General features: G+C 53.9%; 1 protein-coding gene across 2 annotated transcripts in view; it reads right to left on the bottom strand.

Annotated features, from left to right (window-relative positions):
• Positions 1–25,239, bottom strand: part of GNAO1 (G protein subunit alpha o1) — a gene marked incomplete at both ends in the record, with an annotated part of 149,412 nt that overhangs the window by 25,143 nt on the left and 99,030 nt on the right. For both annotated transcript variants that reach the window (XM_082489258.1, XM_082489257.1), the window contains one exon: positions 23,553–23,713. In XM_082489258.1, coding sequence (XP_082345384.1) covers positions 23,553–23,713 — 161 coding nt within the window. The remainder of the gene's footprint in view (positions 1–23,552; positions 23,714–25,239) is intronic.

Below are 25,239 nucleotides of genomic sequence, written 5' to 3'. Positions count from 1 at the left end.
TTTTTCATGGCTGAACGTATTGTCGTTAAAGGAAAAAAAATCCTATCCTGGGGAAAAAGAAACGTGAACGAACTCCACAGCCTAAGCATAAAGCCTGATAGTGAACTGAAAGCAGGAAATTAAGCGTGCGTGTGTTCTGAGCCCTGATTGCAATCTGTGAAAACCCGCAGTTTTAATATTACTGGCTATTTTTATTCCCTGAGGGATGAAGGTCCCAATCGGTCCATTGTGCTGGATGCTGTACACACACACACGTGCACTTTTCTGTTAAGGGTTTATTCGGATAAGAGGTTGGAGCGTACAGGTCTCGTTCCCAGAACAGACGGGTCGAGTCACCTTTGGGAGATGCCTCTGTCTCCGCTGGGAAAGGAGGGAGACGGGGCAGCTCACTCCCACGAGATGCTTCGCCTTCAGTCAGCTCAAATGAAGGGAGATGAATCTGCCCGAGCGAGTCACTGCGTCGGTTTGAAATCCAGCGCGGGGCTGGGGCTGCGGGAGATGCGGCGCTTGGACAGAATCCAGGGCCCGCTTAGATGGGGATAATTTGGGAGTATAAATTGTTTTTTGGTTTTGGGTTTTTTTTGTTTGTTTTGGGGGGGGGGGTAGAGGGGAGATTTAGCTTTGTAAAACACTCGGATAGTTTTAAAACATTTACCCTTATTCTGCTCCAGGCTTAAAATCTATAAACATAAGCAATGCCTCCACGGGCTGAAATTTTGGGTATGAAGTCCTGTCTTTCAGTGTGAAAGGTTTTCGTAGAGGAACCCTACAGCTGCGCCCGTACGACCACAACCCATTTTTCCATCCACGCTGAAGACAATTTTTCGAAACGACTCGGCCCAACTAAATATAATTTACAAAGAAGAGAGGAATTTGGATTAAAACCTAATATGAATTATAAACGCAGAGCTGTCTTTCTCACCGCACGCAGATGCTCCAGCTCTTCTTAACGGGGGTTGGATGTGCATTACGGCGCCTGAATGCCTACCTCTGGCCCCAGGAGCATCCGTCTAACGCACGAGATGCTTTCAATATGCTGTGAACGTAATAAAGCAGGGCCGTGCGCGAGCGGCGGTCTTGCCCTTTGACCTCTGTGCTTTCGGCAGCCTGGATGTCACCCAAAGAGGCAGCGGGGCAGGAGGCGACACGCCGGGGGCAGGACAGGAGGGCACCCGTTCGGGTGTTAGCCAGAGGATGGCAGCTTTGCCCAACGCAGCTTGCAGAGAATAAAAAGCAGTAAGAGGAGCCGTGCAGTTGTAGGGAAGGAGAAGACGCCGTTTTCTGTGCTGAGTATGAATTTACCGGTGAGCGCAAGAAGGTATGAGCTGGAACCATTCCATAAGGTACCCATGATGTCCAAAGCTTCTCTTTCACTTCAGCCAAATGTGATCATTCTTTTTTAAACACCGAGCGTGGGTTTAGCCCAGCCGAGTAACCGGGTCACACCGACTTGGTAGTGAGCACACTTCTCCCCCCTTCCCCCCCCCCCCGCCGTGCCTTGCCAAAGCGCATCCTGCGTGGCCGGAACGCGTCGCCCCGTCCCGCCGCTGGAGATGCTTTCCACGCGTGGCCCGGAGGGAGTGCTCTGAGCCAGGGCTCCGGCGTGGGACGCACGGTGCGCAGCACGCACAGTGCGCGGGGACTCTGCACTCTGCTGCCGGAGGAGACTCCCCGCCACCGGCTGTCACGGTAACCCCACCAGCCTAGGGAAACCAAACAGACAACCAAAGTCTACATGAAGGTGAGAACCAACCCTCAGCCCGCTCACGCCACCTATTTTGGCTACCCGTATTTATCATGCATTTTTGCTAAAGAATTGCAAGGATCCCGTCACCCCGAATGAAGCGTATAAATTTTTGTTGTGCCCTTTTGTTGTCGAGCATTTAAAGCCATTGTGGTCTTGTGACGGATGCTCCCGTAATAGCCTTCTGATGGGCCCTGGATGGATGAATGGGGCTTCATTTGAAATCAGATCCTCCGCTGTGCTGGCTGAAGCCACGATCACTCATCTATTCACAACTGGTGTCAACTCCTGTTATTTAAGAGACAGCCGCGTTTCTTCACACGTCCCCGCAGACCGAGGCGGCTCTGCAGTGCTGTTATGCGGAGACCCAGGCTCTCCTCTCTCCTCGGGAACAAAATACTTCAAGGTGATGATGAAAAAGTGGAGGTGTAAGAGAGGGAAGGATTTTCTTTCCCTCTGGCAGCTCTTGGCAGTACCCTGAAGACCTTCATCACTTCCTCCATTTTCTGTATTTTCCTACGACTCAACTCCCTTCAATTTAACATTCCCTATTAATTATTCTTGCCTTTACGATCCTCCTTTCACGCCGGGGGTGCAGCAAATGAAGAAATCTACTGCGAACTGGCCAAAGGACTCGGCAGCGCAGCGACGGAGGAGTTCGTTACCGGGATTACCGCCTTCAACGTGCGATGATTTGCTTGTGAACAGCAGCATCCTTTAAACCCCAGGCCGCGTGCTGGGACTTCGGGGGGCTCTCGCTCTCGCTGGCGGCGGGCACAGCCTACGGCTCTCCCACACGGCATCCCCCTCGGCTGCCCGACAGCGAATTAGCTCCCGGTTTGATTGCATCCCGCATACGACCTGGCTCTGAGGCTGGGAACGCCTCACCTCGCTTCGCATCCTTGTCCAGGGAGGTGATGCACGTTCCCGGCTCCACTGGAGTTCCTCGGGGCCGGGGGATCGGAGGTTTGGGGGAGCTGGCGCAGCCTGCCAGCCGCTGGAGGGGACAGGATGACAGCGATAGAGGGAGGAGAGCCGAGCAGCATCCACCCGCTCCTCCCCGACAGCATCCAGCTTCCATTCCCAGCTGGGATATCTCCATAGGAACCTCGGCTAGGGGTTCTCTAGCATCGGCCTGGGTGAGGGCACTGCTTCCCAGTGCTTAACTGGTGCTGTGACAGAGGAATACCCAGTGTCCCCAGTACTCAGCCCGCCTCAGCTTTAGGTGAGCTGAGCTCTGCGAGTCCGGTGCTCGGGGTCACTCCCATGGGAATGCATCCAGCCCCGCACCCCAGCTCCGATACCTGCCGGCCAGCACACCCTTTGCCTTCTCGGTTAACTCCCCTCTTCATCGCTTTCCTCATCTCTAGTCTTTTCCATCACTCTCCACGTGTTTCTCAGTGCCAATTTAATTCTTTCAGTTGCCTGGGTCTGCTCTTCGTCTGCACTTCGTCTGCTCCTGGTAAGGAACAGCCACGAGGTTCCGCCATCAATTTACACGAAGGTATACAACGTTGTCAGTGCTGGTTTTGAGGCTGCATTCCAAAACTGTTTACTCCTCTGGCTTCTCTCTCCCCTGGAATTTCTCCCATCTCAGGCTGCAGCGGATATTTTTTTTCCCCTGGACTTGGCTGCAGCCGAGCCGGTCCCCGTCGGCGCATGTACCCCGCGAAGCTCAGCCGGAGGAGCGTGCCGCGGCACGGCTGCCAGGCTAACACCCAGCTATGGGAGCGGGATGCTCAGACAGGCTGCGGTTCGGATGCTGAGCTGATTTTAGCTGCCGCTTCTTCTCCTCGGTTCCTGCTGGAGGTATCTCTGAGGCTTCACCGGAGCGCTGGTGCTCCCTGCCCACGCTGCTTGGAAGGACCTGCCGGTCTGCTGGGTGCGAGCCTGAGCTGGTGGAGGATGGGATGTGCTGGGGGTGCCACCTGTTTGGGAAAAGGGACACCCAAAGGGGGACAAATTGCCACACAAGGCGCCGGATGACAGCATTCTTGGTGTGCCCTCTGAAATGCAAATCTAAAGGCCAAACCATTGCTGGAGATAATTAGTGGTTTGCAGCCAACTGGGTGACACGTAATCCCCTCAGAAGCTGCCATCTCTTTAACCAGCAGAAATAGGAGCACTTTGGAGGCCACGGAGCAAGCGCTCGGCTCTCCCCCTTCCACGTCATCCTTGTTGCACGGTGCCGGCATCCGAGCTCCTTCCGCCTCCCAGCTCCGGGGTTTGGGCGCTGGAGCGGAAGCGTATCCGAAATGACACATCCGCTCTTATTTGCAGCCTGCCTTGCCCAGGGCTTGCAGGGGTTAAAAAAAGCTGAAGAAAGGTTAGAAGGTTTTTGAGTACATGAGCCAACCCTCCAGCATTTATACTCCTGAGCCGAGCAGCTCCATTACTGCTTATATCTTTTATCTTAAATGCTTTGTTTTGGAGCAGATTGCAGGTTTCTGAGTCACTCAGTTTATCGGGCTCGGGGAGGTGATGCCCGAACTATATCACGCTGCTAAAAGCAGAACGCACAAGAAATGGCGTTTCCCAAATACGGGGAGAGGAGCTCATGGACCGGAGGCTGCAAAAGACAGACGCTCTAGAAGGACCAGCTGATATTAAATATCTCCACGGAGTAACATTGAAAATAGGGGGTAAACATAGTTTGTTGCGCCTTCATTTGCTGGTTCCAACAGCATGCGGTAGCAGCGCCACTGATGCAGGCGGGGGACTGGGAACTCCAGGAGAGCAAGGCTGGAGACCTCAGCATCCTCCCAGCTGCTCCTCGGTCCTGCCGCCCTGCTCTCTGTCCCACGTCTCCTCCGTGAAGGAAAGGCCGTGCGTGGGATACCCCCGGCCTCCTCTTGTTGGCTCGCGTTGTGTTTGATTGAAAAACCCCATTTGTCAACAGACGCAGCTGAGTCACTGCTGGGTTATTTTCTACTCCCCGTACAGAGGCGCTGGAGGGTCAGCTCCGACATCGTGTCTTGGCAAACGCCGGGTTTTTAAGCAAGGTTGGCACAAGCAGGATCCATCTCATCTAACCCCAGGTGCTTAGGTGAAGATGTCTCCACCTTCTTAGTTCATGGATGGAAGGTTACCTGCATCTGACCTTACCTTGTACCTTAGTTTCTTCCTTTCTTTCACCGATGAACAAATAGCTCGACGCGTATTTAGCATTAAGCCCATTTAATATTTTGTGGCTGCAAAAGATTCAGAGGAGAAGCACCGGGCTTAGGGATTGTCAGTAGTGGCTTGACAACAGCACAGTAAACTCTCGTAGTATCTTCCACCGGCAGAGAAAACCCACGCGGACACTGCTTTCCCGAAGGTGACACGGGTCAGTACGGCTCCCCGGGGCAGCCGGCGCTGGGCAAACACCCAGAGGCTGCGGCACCACAGCGTTCTTCCTGCAGAAGCCATGCCCAGCCAGATCTGCTGTACGATTTTGGGGGAAGGGAGAGAAAAAAAAAAGCACGCGTGGCGGTGATGCGACGCCTGTCTTAAATAATCATCAATTATGAAACGCTTGAGATGTAGCCAAGCAGCGGCATCGCGGCCCTTCGGAAATCAATCCCACCTAAGGGTAGGGACCACGGCGGGCACACGTGGGCGCAGAGCCCTCCTGTCTTCCTAAGGAAAGCCAGAAGGCATTACGTGGTGCTCCTCGGGCGCTCCCAGGTGGGTTCTGGCGGGCAGGAGGAAGAGACCTTAGGGGATATGGAACTCGGGAGCACTGTCTGGCGTTTTCTGAGCCCAGCCCAGGGGAAGGGAGGTCTTGAGAATCCTCTCCCGGACTTCAGGCAATGCAAGTTTTGTTTCTGGCTGCGTTCCCCGCTCGGCCAGTCCTGCCTCAACAGGAACGACATGAATCACACCGCAGGCTCTGCTGTCCTGATGATAACTCTCATCTCGCGTCCAACCAGATGAGATAGCGGCATGAGACGCTGCCCAGTTTCCTTCCCCCAAATCCAACCAGCGACAAGCCACTTCTGATGCCTGCTTCCTGCAGGCTGCTCACAGCTGGAGCAGCAGTCACTGGGCCCAGGGATTATTTTCCTGAAGGAACTCCGCCGGACGCCCCGGGGTTTCGCGACTCTCCCCCGGGAAACGAGGAGAATGGTCCCTGCTGCTAGAGGATGGTCCCTGCTGCTAAAGGATGGTGCCAAACCTTGACAAGACGGATGCTACATCGCGATGCCTATTTTTTGCCCGGCACCGAAGCAGGTCCCTGCTGCCGGCCAGGGCCACAGCCGGATTTTCTCAGACCTTGCTGAGCGCCAGTGAGCCGCGCGCCCATGGGAAAGGCAAAGGAGTCGTGCAGCGAGGCTGTACGGGGCTTGCGCATCGCGATCAACTTGACAAGTTGATATTAATACTAATGATAGGCGGGAGGGATGAACAAAAGCGGGTTGGAGTTTAGCTGCCCTAGTTAGACTTGCAGTTTTCCAAGGCATGACTGGATCCAGAATAATTTTTAGCATCGCACGCGGATGAGCAGAGTCACTAAATAGCAACCGTATAACACGGGTACTTCAGGGCATAATGGTCCCCAGGCGTGAGCTGCGGGCTGGCTTCGCTCACGGGTGGCACTTTGGTCACCGGTGTGTCACGGTCTTGCTACTGCTGGAATAAAAGGACACTGCGGTACAGTTGGGAGTTCGAGAGCTCTGGCTGGGGAGAGGTGGGCTTCGGAGGAAAAGCCAACGCTAACAACCTACTCGGAAAGGGTTTTGGAGCGGCCCCGGGAAAGCAGGTGTGGGCTCTCCTTTCTGCGATGAAGTTTGAAAATTGGACGCTATGTAAGAAGGGATGATAAAAACATCTATTTTTTTTTTTTTTACATATTGGAGCCCTTACAAAAGAGAAAAATGATGTGTCTGGACCAGATCAATGACCCACCTAGCTTAACGAGTGTCCAAGAGCAGATGTCGAGAGAAGAATATGAATACAGAGCAAGTGCACAGTACCCGGGCAGCTTTCCCAGCCTCCAATACTCCACGCGGAGAGCGGAGTTTCAAAGAGAAGGGCGAGATCTTGACGTTTATTACCCCTCCGTGATTTTTCTTCCAGAAATGTGTCTAGGCGCTTTTTGAAGCCATGTAAACTTCCAACAGCCACACCTGCAGCAAGGAATTTCCCAGCTCAGCCACCCTGCCTCTTTACGGTTTTTAAACTGCCACATCAGAGTTTGACTTTGTTAATTATTGTTTGGGAAGAGCTGTCCTCTCTCTCCTCCCCATTCCCCACTTGTTTCTCTGCAGACATCTCCGTAGACCTCTGCACGTCCCCTGTGGAGCATCTCTGCTCTGCTCCCGAGACGTTCCTGCACAGAAGCTCTTTGGAGCCATTCATGACTCCAGGAAGGGGTTTGCCTCATCTCCTGGATCCTATTGGAGATGGGGAAAGGAGAGGGCCACAACTGCCTTGTTCTACATGTAGCCGTCTCCTTTACGGCCACATAATAAGGTGCTGCTTGGAGAAGCAGACAGTTTAATGCACGGGCAGATCTGGTGAAGGTGGTTTGCTCCCAGTAGTGGCGCGATCCCTTTTAGAAGTGTCCTCATCTGGGCAACGCGGCTGTTTACATAAAGCCTCTGCGATTTAAATCATTGCTTAGCGCAGCGCCGCTGACCACAGGGCACCCTCCTCTTTGTTTCCATAAGCAAAAAGATTTTCACGGGGGCCGGCCGGAGCCTTCCAGCGGCTCTGCGTAAACACGAGCCCGCCGGGATGACGCATGGCTCGGGCTGCACGAGGTCTTCTCTGCCGGTGGCCCTGCACGCAGGTGTCCTCTGCACGCCAGGGTACGCACAGGCGCTTAACCGAACGTTGGCCGAAGCAGAGGAAGGCTCAACAGTTCCCGTCCGGCTCTCACTTGGTGTAAGCCTCTGCTTCCTCCTGACGAGCAGCTCTGAAGGACAGTAGCTGAGCTGGAGCAGGGATGAGGTTTGGTGGGACTCAGCACCCTGGAGGCGAGCAGGATCTATGCCTAAACCTTTATGCAACAGTCTAAGTGGGTTTGATGCCTTTTTTTTTTTTTTTTCCCCCTCCAGGTTTGCTGTTATAAACCTGCTGACAGCAGAGCGATGGCTTTCTATACTGTTAAAAAAAAAAAAAAAAAAAAACGAAGAAAAAAGAAAGGAAAGAAAAGAAGGGGCTAAAAATAAGCTGCAGGGAGTTTGGGATAATGAAGGGTTTGTTCTGGGAAGGAGCCCTGATCAGAGGACACAGCCCCCGCGCTGCAGCGGGGCTCCCGGCTGGTTCACCCGCACGGCACACGGCCGCTCAGCCCAGACGGGGAGCGACACCCGCAAAGCCGTGCCACCGCCACCGCCACCGCCACCGCGTCCCCCCGGCGAGCACGCCGACACAGGCACGGCAGCTCGCTCGCCCCGGCGCTCCTTACGTCGCGCGGGTGGCCGCTTCGGTTTGGCCCCAAGGCAGTCTCGCGAGTTAATTACTCAGAATTACTCCAGCCCTGGAAAGCAAACAGCTGCGACCGCAGATGAAACCAGTCCGTCCCGCCGACTTTTAACCTTCTGAGCTGCCACTGGCCAGGGACATTCATCGGGGTGTGCGGGAAGGTCCAGGACATCCATTTATGCGCTCCTGGCAGGAGGGGAAGCAGCATTAACGTCTCCGTTTCTAAGCTGGAAGGTAAAAAATAGATATAGCGGCAGCGTTTTTGTAGTGCTAGGTGCCCGTCCGCAGCAGGGATGGCACTGGTGAGGGATTTAGATGTAAGGCTGCGCAGGAAAGCATTAGGTAATGAGATCTGCGCTCCCGTATCAGGTAGATAGAGGATGCCCATAGCTGGATGACGGCGCAATTACGAAGAGTGGAGTGGGTCTGTCAGGAGCTGACTTCAATCGGGGGCCTCGTTTATCCACTCACCACGCTGAGGAAGATGGGTCGCTGGTGACGGAGCGGGAATCGTGTTTCTGGATCTTCTCATCTGTCCATTTTCCTGACCTATTAGCAAGCTGTGGGGATTTCTCCTTTCAAATCCCATTTAAGCATCCCTGCCAGAAACCGTGGGTACCAAAACCAGCCATCGCTCTGCCGTGGATAGATATGACCCACAGCTAGCAAAAGGCGAGAAAATTTTACATTTGGCTGCACACTAAAAACGTCTTATTATGTTATCCCAGACACAGGTGGATCTCTCGCGCACGCAGAAGCTGTGCTATCCAAATGGACGTTCTGGTCCTTCTCAGCGGCTGTCAGGCTGAGGCTCCTCCGAGAACGGCTTTGCTTGTGGTATCACAGCATCTTGGTTTCAGTCCAGGCCGGATCCAGAAGCAGAGACACGTACGGGAAAATTCACGGGGTTTCTCATCCCTTTAGAAAATGTTCAGCTGAATCGTTCTTAGGAGGAGATTTGTTTGCCGTGTATCAAAACAGCTCGATCGCTCCCACCAGGGGAGGCTGTCCCCTGGGTCAGGCTGGTCTGGCGAGATGTCCTGCTGACCACCCATTTTTCTTTCCTCCCTTGTGCCTCTTACGGGCACAAGCAACCTCAGAGAGGTCTGTAGTCGCAGCCTCCCGTCGCTGGACAACCACCCCTGGAAGGTTCGGCTCCTGCAGCCCACCTAATAGCGGTTTGGGTTGCTCCCAGGTCTCAGCAGGAGTGAGCTGATGCCGGTGTTCAGCTGAAGATGCATCAGGGAAGTGTGTATGACAAAATCGGCTTGGGATGCTCCATACGGGACCGCCCAGCCGCAGAGCTGGTATGGGACATGAGCCGAGGACACCACCTCCAACGCATATTCCTCCACCAGGACTGGGGGCAGCTACTGTCTCTGCACTCGAGGCTGTGCAGAGGCTTTCCCCTGCGCCCTGGGGACGCGTCCCTGCCAGAAGCAAGCTCTATAACAAGAAAGACGGCCCATGCACCTGCCAGCAACCACGTCTCTTGGGAGCGAGCCACGGGCCAAGGTGCTGCAGTCAGCCAGGTGGGTGGACCAGGGCTCCCTGCCTGCTCGGTGCGAGAAGTCTGAACCAACTGAGGAGCTCTTCATTCCCAGTGGGAGGATGGAGCTGGCCCAGAGCAGCGTTAGGTCTGGAAAACATCAGGAGTTCTACCAGACGAGGCGGATTTTATTGCCAATAAATACTTTTGCTGAGCTCCCTCTTGGCCGCAGAAGAGGAGGAGAGCTTCTGGAGCAGATGGCTGGTTAGCACCAGCATCGCCCTCACCCAGCCCGCGTTTCTGCGCGCTCTGCTGCCGGAGCACCTCAGGTCTTGCCGAACGTGATCGATGTGTCCTCCCAACCTCCCTCCCGCTGGAGCAGGGAAATGTTATTAAGCACACTCGCTTTAGGAGGAATATAAATATTAAGGGGATAGAAGTCAGTTCGTGGTCCCTAAATCGCAGTCGGGAGCTTTATCCACAAGACCTCGCCGTGCTGAGTTTTATAACGCTTAAGCAATGTTCTTCCATGCTTTTAATAGGGATTTTGCCCATGTAGGGGCAGATACTGTAACGCTGGTAGAAATGTGTTGGCCTATTATAAGAAAGAAATACGTTCCCTACATAAAGAGCCGCCTATACAATTCATGATTAAATCCTAAGCTAACCCAATAATTTGAATAGAGATAAATAAATGCGCTTCTTTTTTTTTTTTTTTTTTTTTTATGGTGAACAAAGAAGGCTGAAAATGGATGTTGTCATGTACTTTTCTGCTTCACCCAATATAATTTCATGCATTCCTATATGGATTTTGATGAGTTCTGCAGATCAATGATGCTGCATTTAAACACAAGCTAAGCAGTAATTACAGATGCATGCAAGATTTATTCATCTGGTGGCACTGCACCAGCTGATGGAAGGATCAGCCGTATCCAATCAATGTTTGAAGCTTCTCAAAATAAAGAGCTTTTTGGCTCCCACCGCAAAGCGAAAATAAAAATAACCCCTTGAATCCCAGGGGTGCCCCCTTACGTCCATACAGGGAAGGCTGAGGGATGGGTTTGGGTCATAGCTGCGCCGTTGCCCATTTGTCCCCAGGGCTGAGGACCGGATTGATGAGATTTAAGGCATAAGTGAGGAAAAAGGAGGAGGATGAGCAGAGTGGAGGAAGGAGCCAGGGAGCGGGCAGCCAGCGTTCGCCGGGATCATCTCCCGCCTGCCGCAGGGCGTCCCGGCTGGGCAGCCAGCGTGATGTGCCACGCTGCGGCGCGACGGGAGCAGCTGGGGGACTGCGGCCGAAACCACAGAGGTGCGTAATGTGGCTCCGTTGTTATGGGAACACGTGGCAGGGGATGCAAGGTAGCACGTCTAAAGGCAGAGGCTGGGTTTCATCCAATTTTTCTCCAGGTTTTCCCTGTTGGTGTGGGCTATATGTCCATATAGGAGCTCTCCCCTCCTGGGGAGCAGAGGTGGTTGCTCCCCACTGTCACCACGAGACGCCCTGACGAGCCAGGGAGTCACAGAATGACAGCATCCCAGAGTGGTGAGGGCGGGAAGGGCCCTCTGGAGCTCCCCCAGTGCCACCCCCCACCAGAGCAGGGGCACCTCCAGCAGTGGCACAGGACACGTCCAGGCGGGTTTGGAATGGCTCCAGAGGGGGAGACTCCCCCCCCTCTCTGGGCAGCTGTGCCAGTGCTCTGCCGCCCTCACGGGAAAGATGTCCCTCCTCAGGTTGAGATGGAACTTCCTATGGTCACGTTTGTGCCCGTTAAGCCTTGTCCCACTCTGCGATGCGCGTTGCTGGGACTTCAGACAGGGTACCAGCGCTCATCCAAACCTACACCCAGATTTCTCATCAACCTGGTGGAAAGCAGCAACGCATCAAGCGGAGTCAGCGGGGTCAAAGCAAAACCTACGGCCCTCCCGTGGTACTTCTGTTCTGGGGCAAGGGAAGACAAGGAGCGGGATGAAGGGACCGAAGCGGGCAGACCAGGGGCTTGGGCAGCTCTTTCAGACACTCAGACGGGTGTCCGCACAGAAGTCAGAGAAGCCCTTGGTAAGACAAACAGGTCGTGCGGGTGACCTCTGTGCATTTAGCACATTTTCTATTTACTACCAACTATTCTAAGCAGATGCTCTTAAGTCTCCCATAGTGATGGCAGATGTCTGAAGGAACCCAGCAGGGCTGAGCCTCGCTTGCCCTGCCTGCGCGCTCCGCTTCAAAGGATGCTCCGCTGGTGCTGGGAAGCACAGGCAAGCGGGAAACCCACCCAGCCTTGCCCGGAGAGCAGCTGTAGGTGGGAAGAGGTCGCCCAGAGGTACGCCCGGGTTGTCCCGTGCTGACAGCTCCCCTCTTGTCACCTTCAGGACTGGCACTTGCCACCACTGCGGTGCAGGTGGGAGCCGGTCGAGACTCTGGCTCACGAGACGCAGCTCTTCATCGTGCTGGGGAAGAGGCTCTTACCTCCTCCCTGGGCAGGATACAGGTAGTCGAGCTCCCGGCTAGAAACACTCAGCCTTTTTTTCCCCGAGTTTATTTGTAACTTCTGTATTTCTGTCGTTTGTTTACGTACGTTTCTTCAATGAGACATTCCTCTGGGGATTTCTCAATGCAAAGTTGCTGCTTCCAACGTCAGTTTAATTTGAGTAAAGGCTTTTTTCCTGGGCTCCGTTAGCAGTTCCCAGCTCCCGGCAGCTGCTGGCTACTGTCAGCCTCCTCTTTCTCTTTCTTTCTCCTGTTCCTGCCCGTCGCAGATTCGGCCTCGCTGTTCAGCGCACTCCCCGGTGCGGTATTCCTCATGTTGGGGATTGCAAGACCGGGGAGCTGTTTAACTGAAAACGTTTAAACTGACATTAACGCTCCTCGGTAGGACGCACTGGCTGGTATTTTCCTGAAGGAGGATTTGGAAACGGTTCTTATGCTATCGTCAAACCTTACGCACCAAGAGCGATACCGAGGGATTGGGAAATGCTGATTGATGCCATTAAAAGCGCTGTCAGAACCTCAGAGCTCCAGCGACTGCTCGCGGGGCATTTCACAGCCTGGGCTTACAATTTTGGAGTGCTGACTTTCTTTTCGGTGCCGGTGCTCCCAGCGAACCTGCTGCCCAGCATAGCCCAGCCGGGAAGGGGTTAAAGCGAGGCAAAGCGCATCATAAATCCCCAGCCAGGCTCGGACTAGCCGCCAAAACCCGGGCTGACACTTCCTTGGCGTGGCTCCACGGTGCGGTTTGTGCCTGGTTTCTTTCTCCCCCGTATCTCTTCCCTCCCCTCCCACCAGCACAGAGAAGGTGCTGCCTAAAATCCAGGCTCAGCACCATTTCTCCTCTTTTTTTTTTTTTTTTTTCCCCCAATAAATTCAGCTCAGAAGAGACCCCCAGGGACCTCGGAGGAGGTGCCTTCTCCAGGTACTCAAGCACTCGGATGCTTTAGATGTACAGGAGGCGGGGAAGGTGTAAGCACGAGGATTTTGGCGCAAAGAGGCTGTTTGCTCTGCCTCCTTCCGCTCTGAACTGCGCTGTCGTGACCAAATGAAGCAGCCCTGCCCGGAGCCTGCGCCCGCAGAGCTGAGTGAGTGTGTGCCCATCCACAACAGCCCCCGCAGAATTACCCCAAAAGCCCAAGCACGGGCTGCCAGGGGAGGTCAGAGGCATGCGGGAAATTAAGAGGGTTTTCCGATGGGGGGCGGCAAAATAGGAGTTGTGGGTTTGGATCCGTGTGTCACGCCAGCGGTCCGAGGGCAAGGAGCAGATGTAAGGTGAAATAATAGTTTATAGACAGCCTCAGTGTTGTTTTTACTCTAGTAGATAGTCAGCATAAAAGGTACAGATGAATGAACTGATACAGACCTAGCACTAGCTCTGTGTGTTGCAGGGGGAAAAAAATAAAAAAAAGATAATTACAGGAAAAGGTCAAAAACCTGCCTGAAGGGATCTGGCTCGCTGTGCTGGCTGGGCTCATGCCCGGCTTCTACCGGAGAGTGGCACGCGAGGCAGTAATGCAGCAGTGTCACGTCCAGCTGCCTTCGGTTCCCCTGCCCAAATCAATGATCGCCTCATCAGCATGTGCGTTGGGAAAAAACAGGTACGAACCCCTTCTCAGGTCTCCAAGAGAGGGAGGAGGTGGGGAGGCAATCCTGGCACTGACCCAGCCCCGGCGCAGGCCACAGCTGGGCAATGCATCCCTTCCCCGGTCCTGCATCCCTTCCCTGGTGTGGCATCCCTTTCCCGGTCCAGCATCTCTTCCCTGGTGCAGCATCCCTTCCCTGGTCCTGCATCCCTTTCCCGGTCCTGCATCCCTTCCCAGGTCCTGCATCCCTTTCCTGGTCCTGCATCCCTTCCCTGGTGCAGCATCCCTTCCCTGGTCCTGCATCCCTTCCCCAGTCCTGCATCCTTTCCCTGGTGTGGCATCCCTTCCCTGGTCCTGTATCCCTTCCCTGGTCCTGCATCCCTTCCCTGGTCCTGCATCCCTTCCCCTGTCCTGCATCCCTTCCCCGGTCCTGCATCCCTTCCTCAGTCCTGCATCCCTTCCCTGGTCCTGCATCCCTTCCCCGGTCCTGCCAACTTTGTGGAGCCGGAGGCATGGGGCTGGGGAGCAGCCGAGCCTGCCGCTCTCCGCAGGGCTGCTAATGAAACCCCAAGGGAAAGCACAGCCCTCCCTGCCAGCCCGGCCACGCTGCCCACGGCCAAACAGTGCCGGTACCAGCTCTCCTCTGACACACCCCGCGTACACACCGCGCGCACCGGCACCGGCTCCGGCTGTGCCCAAACACGTGCCTGTGGTGCCGAGCCCCAGCCACATCTGCATGGAGAAAGAAACCCCGTATTTCCCACTTTCCCACCTAAAAAGTGGCAGGAAATCAATGGCTGTGGGTTGAATATTGGCTCAGCGCTTGCCCTGGGTAAGCGAGAAACAAAGTGGTGTTTGCTACAGGGCTAATTAGAGCTATTATATCAATTAGTCTGTGCCCGGGGCTCCACCAGGCGAATCCTGGTGTCTTGGCGGAGTGGTGGGACTCTGCTCCCGCGGGGGCTCACCCAGACCCCCCCGCTGTGCTCTGCCCACCTGCCTGACCCAACCGGCCCCTGCCTCGCTCCGCCGCTGCCTTCGCCGCTCTCGCCACCGTGGATGCCAACGTCTCATCAACAGGAGCGTGTTTATTGTCCCCATGGGGGAACCCAGACAAGGAGCTTCAGCCCGCTGACCGATGGGCACCACGGGCTCTCGGGGGGGTCCCCGGGGGCTCTGCCTTCCTACCAGGGGCCGTACCGCCCTCCCATCACGAACACAGCGCCGGGTGCTTCAGCCCCATCATTGCTGAGCCCAGTGATTTTGTGGCAAGTGTCACATCGTTTGCTGCATTTATTGGTGGTGGGTGGTTTGGTTTTGGTGTTTTTTTTTTTCCTTTCTTCATTTTTGTTCTCTCTTAAAGCCTCAGCCCCTCAAGGCTGGATATTAGATGGACTATTTGCTTAAGGAAATAAAAAAGGACTTTCCAGCTCTCCTGTTCACAGACAAAAGGCTTTAAAGTATAAGCCAGAGGGCTTAGGAAGCAGCAGATAAAAGCAATTTTCCAATGGTTGTCTTAATATATATTGAAAAACGGGGGCTTTTTAGCTAAGCTCATGATGGGTTTGGGATTTAACTCCTAACCTTCACCTGAGGGTGGGGACGCTGCACTGCTCCCCCTCTTCTCACCGGGGGGTGCGCGTGTGTGTGCACAGGTTGGACCCCGAGAGAGGGCAGTGGGGAACGGCGGCGGCCGCATGCCTCTAGCAGTCACTCAAATGATTTTTGGGCTCTCTTGCACCGCGGGGCCTGAGGAATCGCGCTGAGGCACTCCCAGAGCAGGGGCAGGACCAGGGACGGGGTGACCGACGGAGGACTCGCAGGGCTGCGGTGCGGGGAGGGGAGCATCGCGATGGGAAACCCGGGGCAGGGAAAGGCTGGTGGCCGTAAAACACGACGAGGGTGAAAGGGAGGTAATGGCATCCTGAGGGCACGGAGCTCAGCTGATTTCTGGGACAGGAGCCTCGGGGGGGAGCAGCTCCCCATCACGCCGTTGCCACCAGTGCCTGCAGACCCACGTGGAAGGCGGCTTGCTCTGCGCTGGAGCCTGCCTACACAGAAATTCCCGCGTTCCTGCCATTCTTTGCCATTTATGGATTTCAAAGGGAGAGCAAATAACTCGGGAAAAGACGCACAACCACCGTGCTGGCCTCCCGGCGTCGCAGACGGTGCCAGACCCGAAGCCAGTCGCGGGAAGGAGAGCCACGGCACGGTGGTCTCCTGCCAGCTTCGCCCGCAGACATGCTGCAGACCCAAGACGGGCTCACGGCCCCGGCTGGATGCCGCCTAGCTGGCCCAAAGCAGGAGTGACCCCTGCAGAAGGACACTTGGAGCTACCCAATTCCCTAAGGAGCTTCAAGCTGCAACGGGAATGCTCGCTGATAGGAGCCACCCCGTCTCCCGCCCTCACCCCCTACGAGTGATGCCGTTTGTTTTGCAGGGCAGGGCTGGGACGGCGCAAGGTACGTCAAACCGTGGGGAGGAGGTTGGGGTGAAAGGCAGGAGACCAGGGTGATGGGCGAGCTGCAGGGTGTGAGCTCTGCCTGCCGAAAGGCAGAGCTGGTGGGAGACCAGGGGCGGGGGGGGGGGGGGGGAGGAGAGGAGGAGGAAGCGAAAAAACAAACTGAACGGAACCAAAGGATGAAAAAAAAACCACCAAACCCAACCCCAACCCTGGGTGGCAGCCTGCCAGCTCCAGCTGGTTTCGTAAGGATGCTTCAGCCTAAAAATACACAAATACTCAGCCAAAAAAAAAAAAAAGACAAATCTTTCCGCACCGAATCTGTCACCCGCGGCCCCTCGCAAGGCAAAAAGAAATTCCTGTCGGGTCTGTCAGTCGGCCCCGGGAACAGATTATCCGGGGTTCAAGACCGCGGTCCCGCAGGTTTCCTTGGGGGTGAATGCCCTCTGCCGTGTTTGTCGGCACTGCTGGCTGCTCCTCACCTCATCTTGAAGCAACACGCGAGAAGAGAAGAGGTTGTTCCCAAATTCTGGCAGTGTCACTTCCTCCGGGCTGCGTGAACTACTGCCCGGCTCCCGCCTTCTCCGGTGGGAGCTTTGCCAAAAGCGGGACAGCCCCGATTGGTACCGGGGGGTCGTTAAACAGCTATTTAGTCAAGACGTCAAGATTTTATTCACCCCCAGGCCAAAGACAACATTATTACGACGTGACATGGCAATGAAAAATGGCAGGGAGGGAGCAGGTACCACCACGTCTTTGTCCCCGAGGGATGAACTACCTACGGTGCCGTCTGTGTCATCTCCTGGGGCTCTTCAGACAGATCTTGAGAGAGATGTTTTGGGGGGCGAAGGAGGATTAGGAGGCGGGAAGCGACAGCGCTATACCACCAGGTTTTTTTTGCTGGCAAGGTCTGTACCTGAAGAGGTGCTGAGCTTTCAGCGGAGCTGGCTGCAGAATTTGCCGTTTCAGCGGGGAAGGCAGCGCGCAAAGCGTTGGGAGCTCTGGTTCAGCTGGTGAATGCCCTCCTGGGTGTTCCCACGTCGCCGGGTGCTGCACAAGCTCCGCTTTAAAGCCCAGCTCCATCGCTTCTCCTCTTCGCGTAAGAACTTAAGTGGGGGGGTCATGGCATCTCAGATACCTTCACACGGACCAAGAGGGGACATAGTCCTTCAGGCACCAGGTGCTCACAAGGGACAGGACCTCCTGCTTTTCCTTCTCCTTCATTTTCTTGCGAGTTTGCATGAGTTCCAGCCAGCAAATGTCTTTTGAGACAGTCCCCCCGTGACTTGCATGTGCGGCTTGGAAAGGGTAAAGGGAAGAGCCTGGCTCTGGGACTAAGCTTCTGGGTGGCCTCTGCTCTCTGGGAGGCCATCCCCCAGGAGACAGCGGGTTTGGTGGAGCTCTCCTCGGCACCGGTGGCTGAGAGGGGCCGTGTGGTGGGCATTCTAACAAGTGGCAACGTCTTATGATGGGGCTGTGTTACGCAGAGAGTCCTGCAGACCTCTGCTCCCCCTGCTTGTGAGTTTTCGGGTGAGGAAGCTCAGTCCTCACGCTCTCCCGGCAGTGTCTGGTGGGATGGGAAGGTGAGCATTGCTTAACACCCACCTTCAAGATACCACGACATGGTCTCCACCCTGCTTCGGGCCAACAGAGGCAGCCCCTGGACAGACTGCGCCCAATTTTGGTGAAATTGGTTCTGCAGGTGGATGAAGACTGAGGGCGACGTGCTGGAGAACATCCAGCTGATACCAAAGACAACGTCTTTCCTGCTGTGCCCTTCCTCCAGCTCACACCCAGCCCTAGGTGTAGCCGTATAACGAGAGCGATTCCTTAATTTATGAGGATAACAACGGAGCCTGAGACCTCTCCCAAGCCCAAGCCCTCCTCGACTCTCCCGGGCTGGTGCTCAGCCTGCCCCGGCCTCCTCCACCTCGCTCTTACCAGAAACAGCCCTACTCCAGACCTGGCACCAGCAGACGTCCCAGAGCCGCTCCTCCCTGGAAATCTATTTGCATCTCATTTGTGGGAACGGAGCAAGGCTGATGGTTCCAGTCAACCAGCTCTGGCCTTTATGAGCTGTTTTGTTTTCCTTATCGTAGGGGGAAGGTAATTATTCAAAGCTGGGGGGGGCATATTTACCTACAGGGGTAAATTAAACCATAAATTCACACAAATGTATCTACATCTCCGCTCGTGATGTATTTTCCCTTTCTGCATTATTGGTGCCTGTGCTCCAAGACACACAGGTGGGTTGTTCAATAAACAGCACAACGCAGGTCATCCCAATTAATTGGATTGTTGCATTTATGCTGCTACTCCATCCAATTAAATGCAAGGGAGGGCAAGTGACAGGCACGAGCAAGATGGGCGCGCGGAAAACCATATTCTAATGCAAAAGCCGTGGTGAGAAAATGGAACCTACACACCTGATGGGAATATTAATGCAAAACCTTGACCTATAATTTGTCTTTCTTCAGTCTGAGAGAGCTCATTAAAACAGACCGTGTTCTGACTGTCGTGTGTAATGCCCATGGCCCGCAAGTCCCATGATCTAAAAACGTTTTTGCCTTGCTGGCTTTGGCGTTTAGATCACAGGACTTGCGGGATGTTGACGTTATCACAGAGCTGCCCGGTCCCGCACGGCTCGGGACAGGAGACTGCCACCAACCCTGAAGACCCCTTCTGCCTTTTAAACCCGGTGTCATGAGAGAAAGAGCGACGGGGGGGTGGGGGTGGGGGTGGTGGGGAACAAAAGACAAACCCAAAAGTACCAGTTTGGATTAGACCTCTGGAGTTCACCCGGACCATCCCCCTGTTCAAAGCAGGGCCAACCTCAAAGTTAAACTGAGTTTGGAAGTCAGCTCAGGTGGCTCAGCGTTGAGTATTTCCAAGGATGGAGATTTTACAGCCTCTCCGGGCAGCCTGTTCCAACGCTGCCTTGTCGGGGCTGAGTCTGGAAGCAGTTCACCCCATCACAACAACATCTGGCTCTACTTTCTTAACTGTTTTCTCGAGGCAAAGTGCGCGTTGGCACGTGGGATGCAATAAGTATCGGTAGGGAAGGTGACATCATCGTGCAAAGACAATTCTTTTGCAAGGAAAAGAGATCAGAAAAGCAGTCCCACGTGAGACAGGGTGAGAAGGGAGGCACTGCGGTGTTTTATGCTGAGTTTGGTGCCGCTTTTCTGTAAGGCAGTGCCAGATTTCTCGAAGATGGAGTGCCCAAAGCGTTGCCCAGTTTGGGCTGGGTAATTGGCACAGACCTGAGACGTCAGGGCTGCGGTCAGCTATGGGAGAGCAGCAGAAATATAATCGCATCTCTGTTTCTCCACTGAGCAGTGAGGTCTGTATCCCTCTCCGGTGGCACCTCTCCCTCCCTTCCCTCCCTACGGAGAGAGCCAAAGGCAACGAGCTTCCTAGCCCCGACACCTCTGATACGTGTGAAGATGGATGGGTTGAACGCAGGCCTAAAATATTTTACATTTTCACGGTAGCTTCGCAGCCCTGGCATTATCGAACGATCTTTCGATGTACTTGGAAGCAGGAGGAGAATAACTCGAGATGGGTTCTGGCTTTTTTGTGCCTGTGTACTCGCAAACTGTCGCTGCCTACACATCTCGCAGGGCCCGCGCCTGTTTGGATATGCGCAGGGAAAAGCGGTGCTCGTGTGGATGCTCCGTCTGCTCCACTCCTTCCCTCCCCCCCCCTCCCGGCCCCGTGAAGTTTGGAGGCTGTTCAAAGCACGTCCCCAGCCCTGGGAGGTTAAGCTCAAACTCGCCCCATGCACTGTACTCCACTGACCGGGCTAGTTAGGGACTCGCGGCTAGGAAACACGAGACAATTTAAAAATCTGAACAAAAGTCGGAGATTAAGGAAACCAGCTGGAAACCTCTATTTTGCTGATTTTGAAAGCAAAATGTGGGTCACAGATGTGCTTCCACAGACAGAAACTGGCTGGAGAAGAAAAAGACATCAGCAGTGCCCAGCCTCTTTGATGATCAGAGGTAGATTTGGCTCCTAGGCATGGAGACAAGAAAGGAAGAGGAGACGAAGTAGGAATAAAAAACATAATCAAGAGATTAGGAATGTGGAACTCAACCCACCCGTAAATTTGCCTTAGGGAGCGAAGAAAAAATGCAGCAACGAAAAAAGATGAAACCAACCGCTCCATCTTATTCTCTTCCCTTCTCTTGCTGTCCTTATTGTTTTACTTTTTGCTGTCCAAGACACAGGAGGCCCCCTGAAGAACCTCCTCTCTTCCTCGGTCACGTTTTTTTTCTTTGGAAAAGTGCTGTTTGCTACTGTTCCTTTGCAGTAGCTATGAAATCTTTGCTAAGGACGGGCTGGCTTTAGAGCCAAAAGAAGCAAAGCTTTGCAGGGGCGTCCACGCCGTTAGGCAGGCATGCACGGGAGAGCAGCAAGCAGTGCGCTCCTGCCCATCTTTGATAAGAGAGAAGAGCTATTATTCACTTCTTGTTTAGGCTAATACGAAATATTAAATCTATTTTCAGCTAAATTAATGATGGACTAATAAGAGCCCTGCTGCTCTCGCGGGCTGTTGATTACCCTGTGCCTTGGTCTCCCAGGCAGGGGCTGTAACAGAAGGACTGTTGTTTGAGCCGCTTAAAAAAAACCTCACGGTAAAGCACTGGAAGAGCAATGTAGGACGACGGCAGCGCTGACTCGGAGAAGCCCAAGCGGTGGTTCCTCAGAAATAGCCGGGCAGCGGAGGGGGGCTCCTGAAAAGCATTCGGGGCATGCAGAGGGTGGCTTCTGGGGTGAAGGGAAGCGCCTGGAGCGCTCCTGAAGGTCCCACCTGCACTGGCCACGACAGGACCCGGTCGCTCGGTGCCTTCGGGCTTTGCGAGATGTGCTGAGCAGCCACGGCTTGCCATCTCTGACTCCTGCGGCAAACTTCCCTCCTGCCAGCAAAACACCAGTCCCGAGGGCTTAACACCAAGAGAAGCCTGAAACAAGAGCGATGCTGGTACAGCTCACTGCCCGTCACTGCCTTTCAAACTTCGGGGAACTTCAGGTTCAGCTCTTGTCTGGAATTTATTTATTTTTCTCAGCCCTAACGAAAACACATTTTGTAGTCGCTGGTGTTTTAAACCCAGTATCAGTGTCAATAAAGAGAAGTCCTTTCCCGGCGGGGCGGGAGGGGGTGGGAAGAGAAAACAGTCTCAAATCTTTCGCTCATGCAGAAGAAAACAACCCCAAAGCATTGAAGGAGTAAATGAAAAATATGCCTCTTTTCACTGGGTGTCCACTGGGCGTGAATAAGTGCCAACTGAGCTCTCACTTGCATCACCATCTGGTGCGATGGCAGCAGGGCCTAGAGGTGCAGCAGGACGTGTCGCAGTGCCCTGCCCTGTCACAGCATCTCTGCTCCCGGTGACGGAACCACCAGAGGCTCCTCAACGGCCGCGAGAATGTAAACGCGAAGGACTTTGTTACCTTCAGCTTCACCATCTGACCTAGCCCAGAGGAGGCAAGCGTCCAGCCACAGCCCGGCCCCGGCCAGGAGCATCTCGCCTCCTCCTCCGGACGCAAGAGATTTCGTTAAAGACACCGAAATCCGTTTCGCTGGGCTGCAACCGCACGTTGATATTGCTGTGATAGCGGCACAGAGCCTCTTCTGTTGGTGTCTAGAAACTGCTGGCGGTTTCAGAGCTCTCGCGGATGAATTGCCCAGCAGCCGGTCACGTTGGGAGGGATGTGCTTATTATTTTCAACTGCTGTCTTGCATGGAAGGAAAATCAAAATGCTTTCCTCAAGGTAATTGGCTCTAAAACAATTGAAGAATTTTCCACAAGGCCGTAATGCAATTAGGACCGCGTTTTATATAATTTATCTCTCTCTAAAGGTATGTTTTTGCCATCAGACCCTTCTTTTGTTAAAAAAAAAAAAAAAAAAAAAAGAAGAAGAAATTGCTGGCAAGAGAAGGCTCATTTTGTTATTACAGGCAAAGAAATCCAGATTAAACATGGATGTCCTCCTAGCAGTGATTAAAAGGCAGCATAATGTCAGGAGCATCACTGACACGTAGTCGCTCGTGGTGAGAAATGGTTGGGTAGGATGCTGTGACACCAACCACACATCTGCAGGTTTCCCATTTGGTTTGCGGTCAATGCCAAGCGATGTGTCATCACTCGCCTTCTGCTGCAGCACCGCAAGAGCAGAAATAATCCTGGCGCTCCCTAACTGCCCCGCCAGCTTGGGTGGGAGGAGCTGGTGCAGACTGGGGACGATCAGGCCCACCGCACGGAACAAAACCATCAGCCACGCCGGTGCTTGGGTCTGTGTTTTGATAGATATCCAGGGAAACCCTAAGCAGAGATGCCAGACCATCCAAACACGCGATAACAACTCCAGAAGTGCATGAGTCAGCTGGTGAAGTTGTTGACACGAGACACAGCGAAAGCCAAAAGCACGGACGTAGCAGCCCCCTGTCACCGTTCGGGGAAAGCCGCTATTTCCCTGACTACCGACGGGTCCGAGGGTATAACTGGGAAGAGGATCACTCCGTGCCTGCTTGTTCCTTATGCTTATACTAAACCACGTTTTACTTGCTGTTGCCCACAACACAGTACAGGGCCAGGGGGACATTTTGCCCGACTGCAACAGCTGCTGCGATTGAAATTATGGGATGAAAAGCTTTAGCCTCCTCGCCTAGGTGGAGACAAACAGAGCGGACGAATTATCATTAGAAATGGGTCTGAACTGGAACTGGGGAAGCACTCAACGTTTCTTCAGAGGCAGAGCGGCTGTTGGTGGGTAGAGGTCCCGTCCTTATGACGGGATGAACCAAAGCTGTGGATTCAGACAACCACCATCCAAAAAAAAATCGGGCTGTGGTCCCTAGCGGTAGAGAAGTCACCGACTGTATTATGAGACTAATGCAATGCTGCCGTGAAAACAAAGCCGTCCCTCACCCTTGGCCGTAATCCTGCTGCTTATCGGTACGGCGCATGACTATCAGAAGAGCAAAGCCAAGAGCTGTGCTGCTGTACAAAGCGGGTGGTCACACCCTTCTGTTACCTATCAGAGAAATGAAGAAGCCAGCAGCCGCGTCCGCAGGTTGCTCTGCCTCCGCTTACTACATCCAGGTTTGGAGAAACCTACCTTGAGCAGTCTGGGAGCAGTTTGGGAACCTGACCCCAGAATGGCCAGAGGGGACACGAATGTCCTGCCTGATGCCTCCTGCCTTGCAGCAGCCCGTGACACAAGATGCCCCCGGTCTGCGAGCAGAACTGCGTCCAGATCCACTGCTATGAGGTCATTCACTTCAGTTAAAACTTTAAGTCCAAGTTCTATGATTCCGTGATTCTAAATGCAGCTTCTTAACACAAAAGACTATGGACAGGGATACTCACTATTGGGCAGAGTCGTTAAGTTGATATTCCCGGGACCGGTTGAAGCACTCTTGGATCCCGGAGTCCGCCCAGAGTCTCATCATAGCTGACAGCAGCTCTGGAGAGAAGGGCTCTGTGTCCTCCATCCGACTTACGACATCGCAGACCATCTTGGCATCAGCCTGCGGGGGAAAGAAACAAGAGGTCACACAGATGCTCGAGGCAGAATTGGGAGCCCGGTTTCAGAAACAGTTCACCAAAGCAATCGGGAGCAAAGAAGCTGCGCTTCTTGGGATGGGGCTTTGGGATCCGCACCGTATGATGCAGCAGAAAGGGCAACAGGAGGATGGAGCAAGGAAGCCACGAGGAAAGAGGTTATTTATTTGCACAATTCACCTCATATCAACAAGTATTTCTACTCAGCAGACAAAGCAGTCAGCACCGCGTACGCGTGGAGCTTCTTGGGAACAGAAGGAAATTCATGTACGTACAAGTATATTTTAAGTTGTCAGCACAGTGATGCATAATCTGCAACGACACCTGTTTTAACGGAGTGCGTAACCCTGCGGAAACAGGGGCCGTTTCTATCAGGAAGGACAGCAGAGACACTCCAGAAACATATTTTTTTTCAGATGCTGGTTTATTGCTTTTCCTTTTTTTGGTTGTTTTTTTGTTTTGTTTTGTTTTTTTTTTGCTACGAGCCCCTGCTACAGGGGGCTGCTTCACGTTAACACCGAGCACCTTGGCTGGCTGTCGCGCTTCGTGACTCAGAGGGAGAGGAATCTCCCGCGGTTAAGGAGTATGGCAGCGAGGACAGGGCCAGCTGGCCGGTTTCGGATGGAATTTTTTTTTATTTTTTTTTATTTTTTTGGTGAGAAAAAATGTGATTCGCTGGAACGGCGGCTTTTCCTGGAGGATAATGTTCTGACACAACTCAGGTCCGGAAGATGTCTCAGATTTAGGATGGGAATGTCTAGACAGCCTCGGAACAGCTGAGTTCAGCCCTACTGTTAACAGCCCACAGTGGCTGATGTCTCACTCATTTGCGAAGCGGGACACCCAAATTCACGTCCCCCTTTGCTTGCTTTGCAGTAAAAGCATCTCCCCCCCCCCCGACTCCTGAAGCCCCAGGGGTGTTGGCCACTCTGCAGAGTTTTTCTTTCATTGCTTTGAAAACTTTGGAAAAGTCTCGTATTTCTACCAGCTGAAACAAACCCAATTTTTATTGCGATAATTAATTGGACAAGAGGAACTCTTATTCCTTACGTGTGCTTACAGCAAAGACAACCTCCTTGATTTATCGCCTTTTCTCTCGTCTGCCAGACGGAACCCATTCTTGGACAAACGCAGGTGGAAGTCTTCGCTTTTCAGGGCGTTTGGTCTAAATCGGCAAACGCTGACCACAACCAGGAGTCTCGCAAAGGGCAGTGCAGGCAGTGCCCACGCTTTGCTGTCCCTGTCCCACGGACCAACAACCCCTGTCCACCACGGCGACACGTCTCACGAGCACAAAGCCACCCGTAGTTGGGCGTGCAGCTCCTGGGGAGCCCATACATCACTGCTGGAGGAGCTCCTACACCTTTCCCGGCCGCAACAGGCTCTGTCCTGTTCTTCTGCCCTGCCAGGTGCTGCTGGTGCTCCCGTCTGACGCTCAGATTTAGCAGCTATGATGGGAACAGCCCAACTGCTGAATGGGTCGCTCTCCCTG

The sequence above is a fragment of the Vanellus vanellus genome, assembly GCF_965231255.1.
Source record: "Vanellus vanellus genome assembly, chromosome: 12".
Lineage (NCBI taxonomy): Eukaryota > Metazoa > Chordata > Aves > Charadriiformes > Charadriidae > Vanellus > Vanellus vanellus.
Note: the sequence above shows the minus strand (reverse complement) of the source record. Positions and strands in the feature narration are given on the sequence as shown.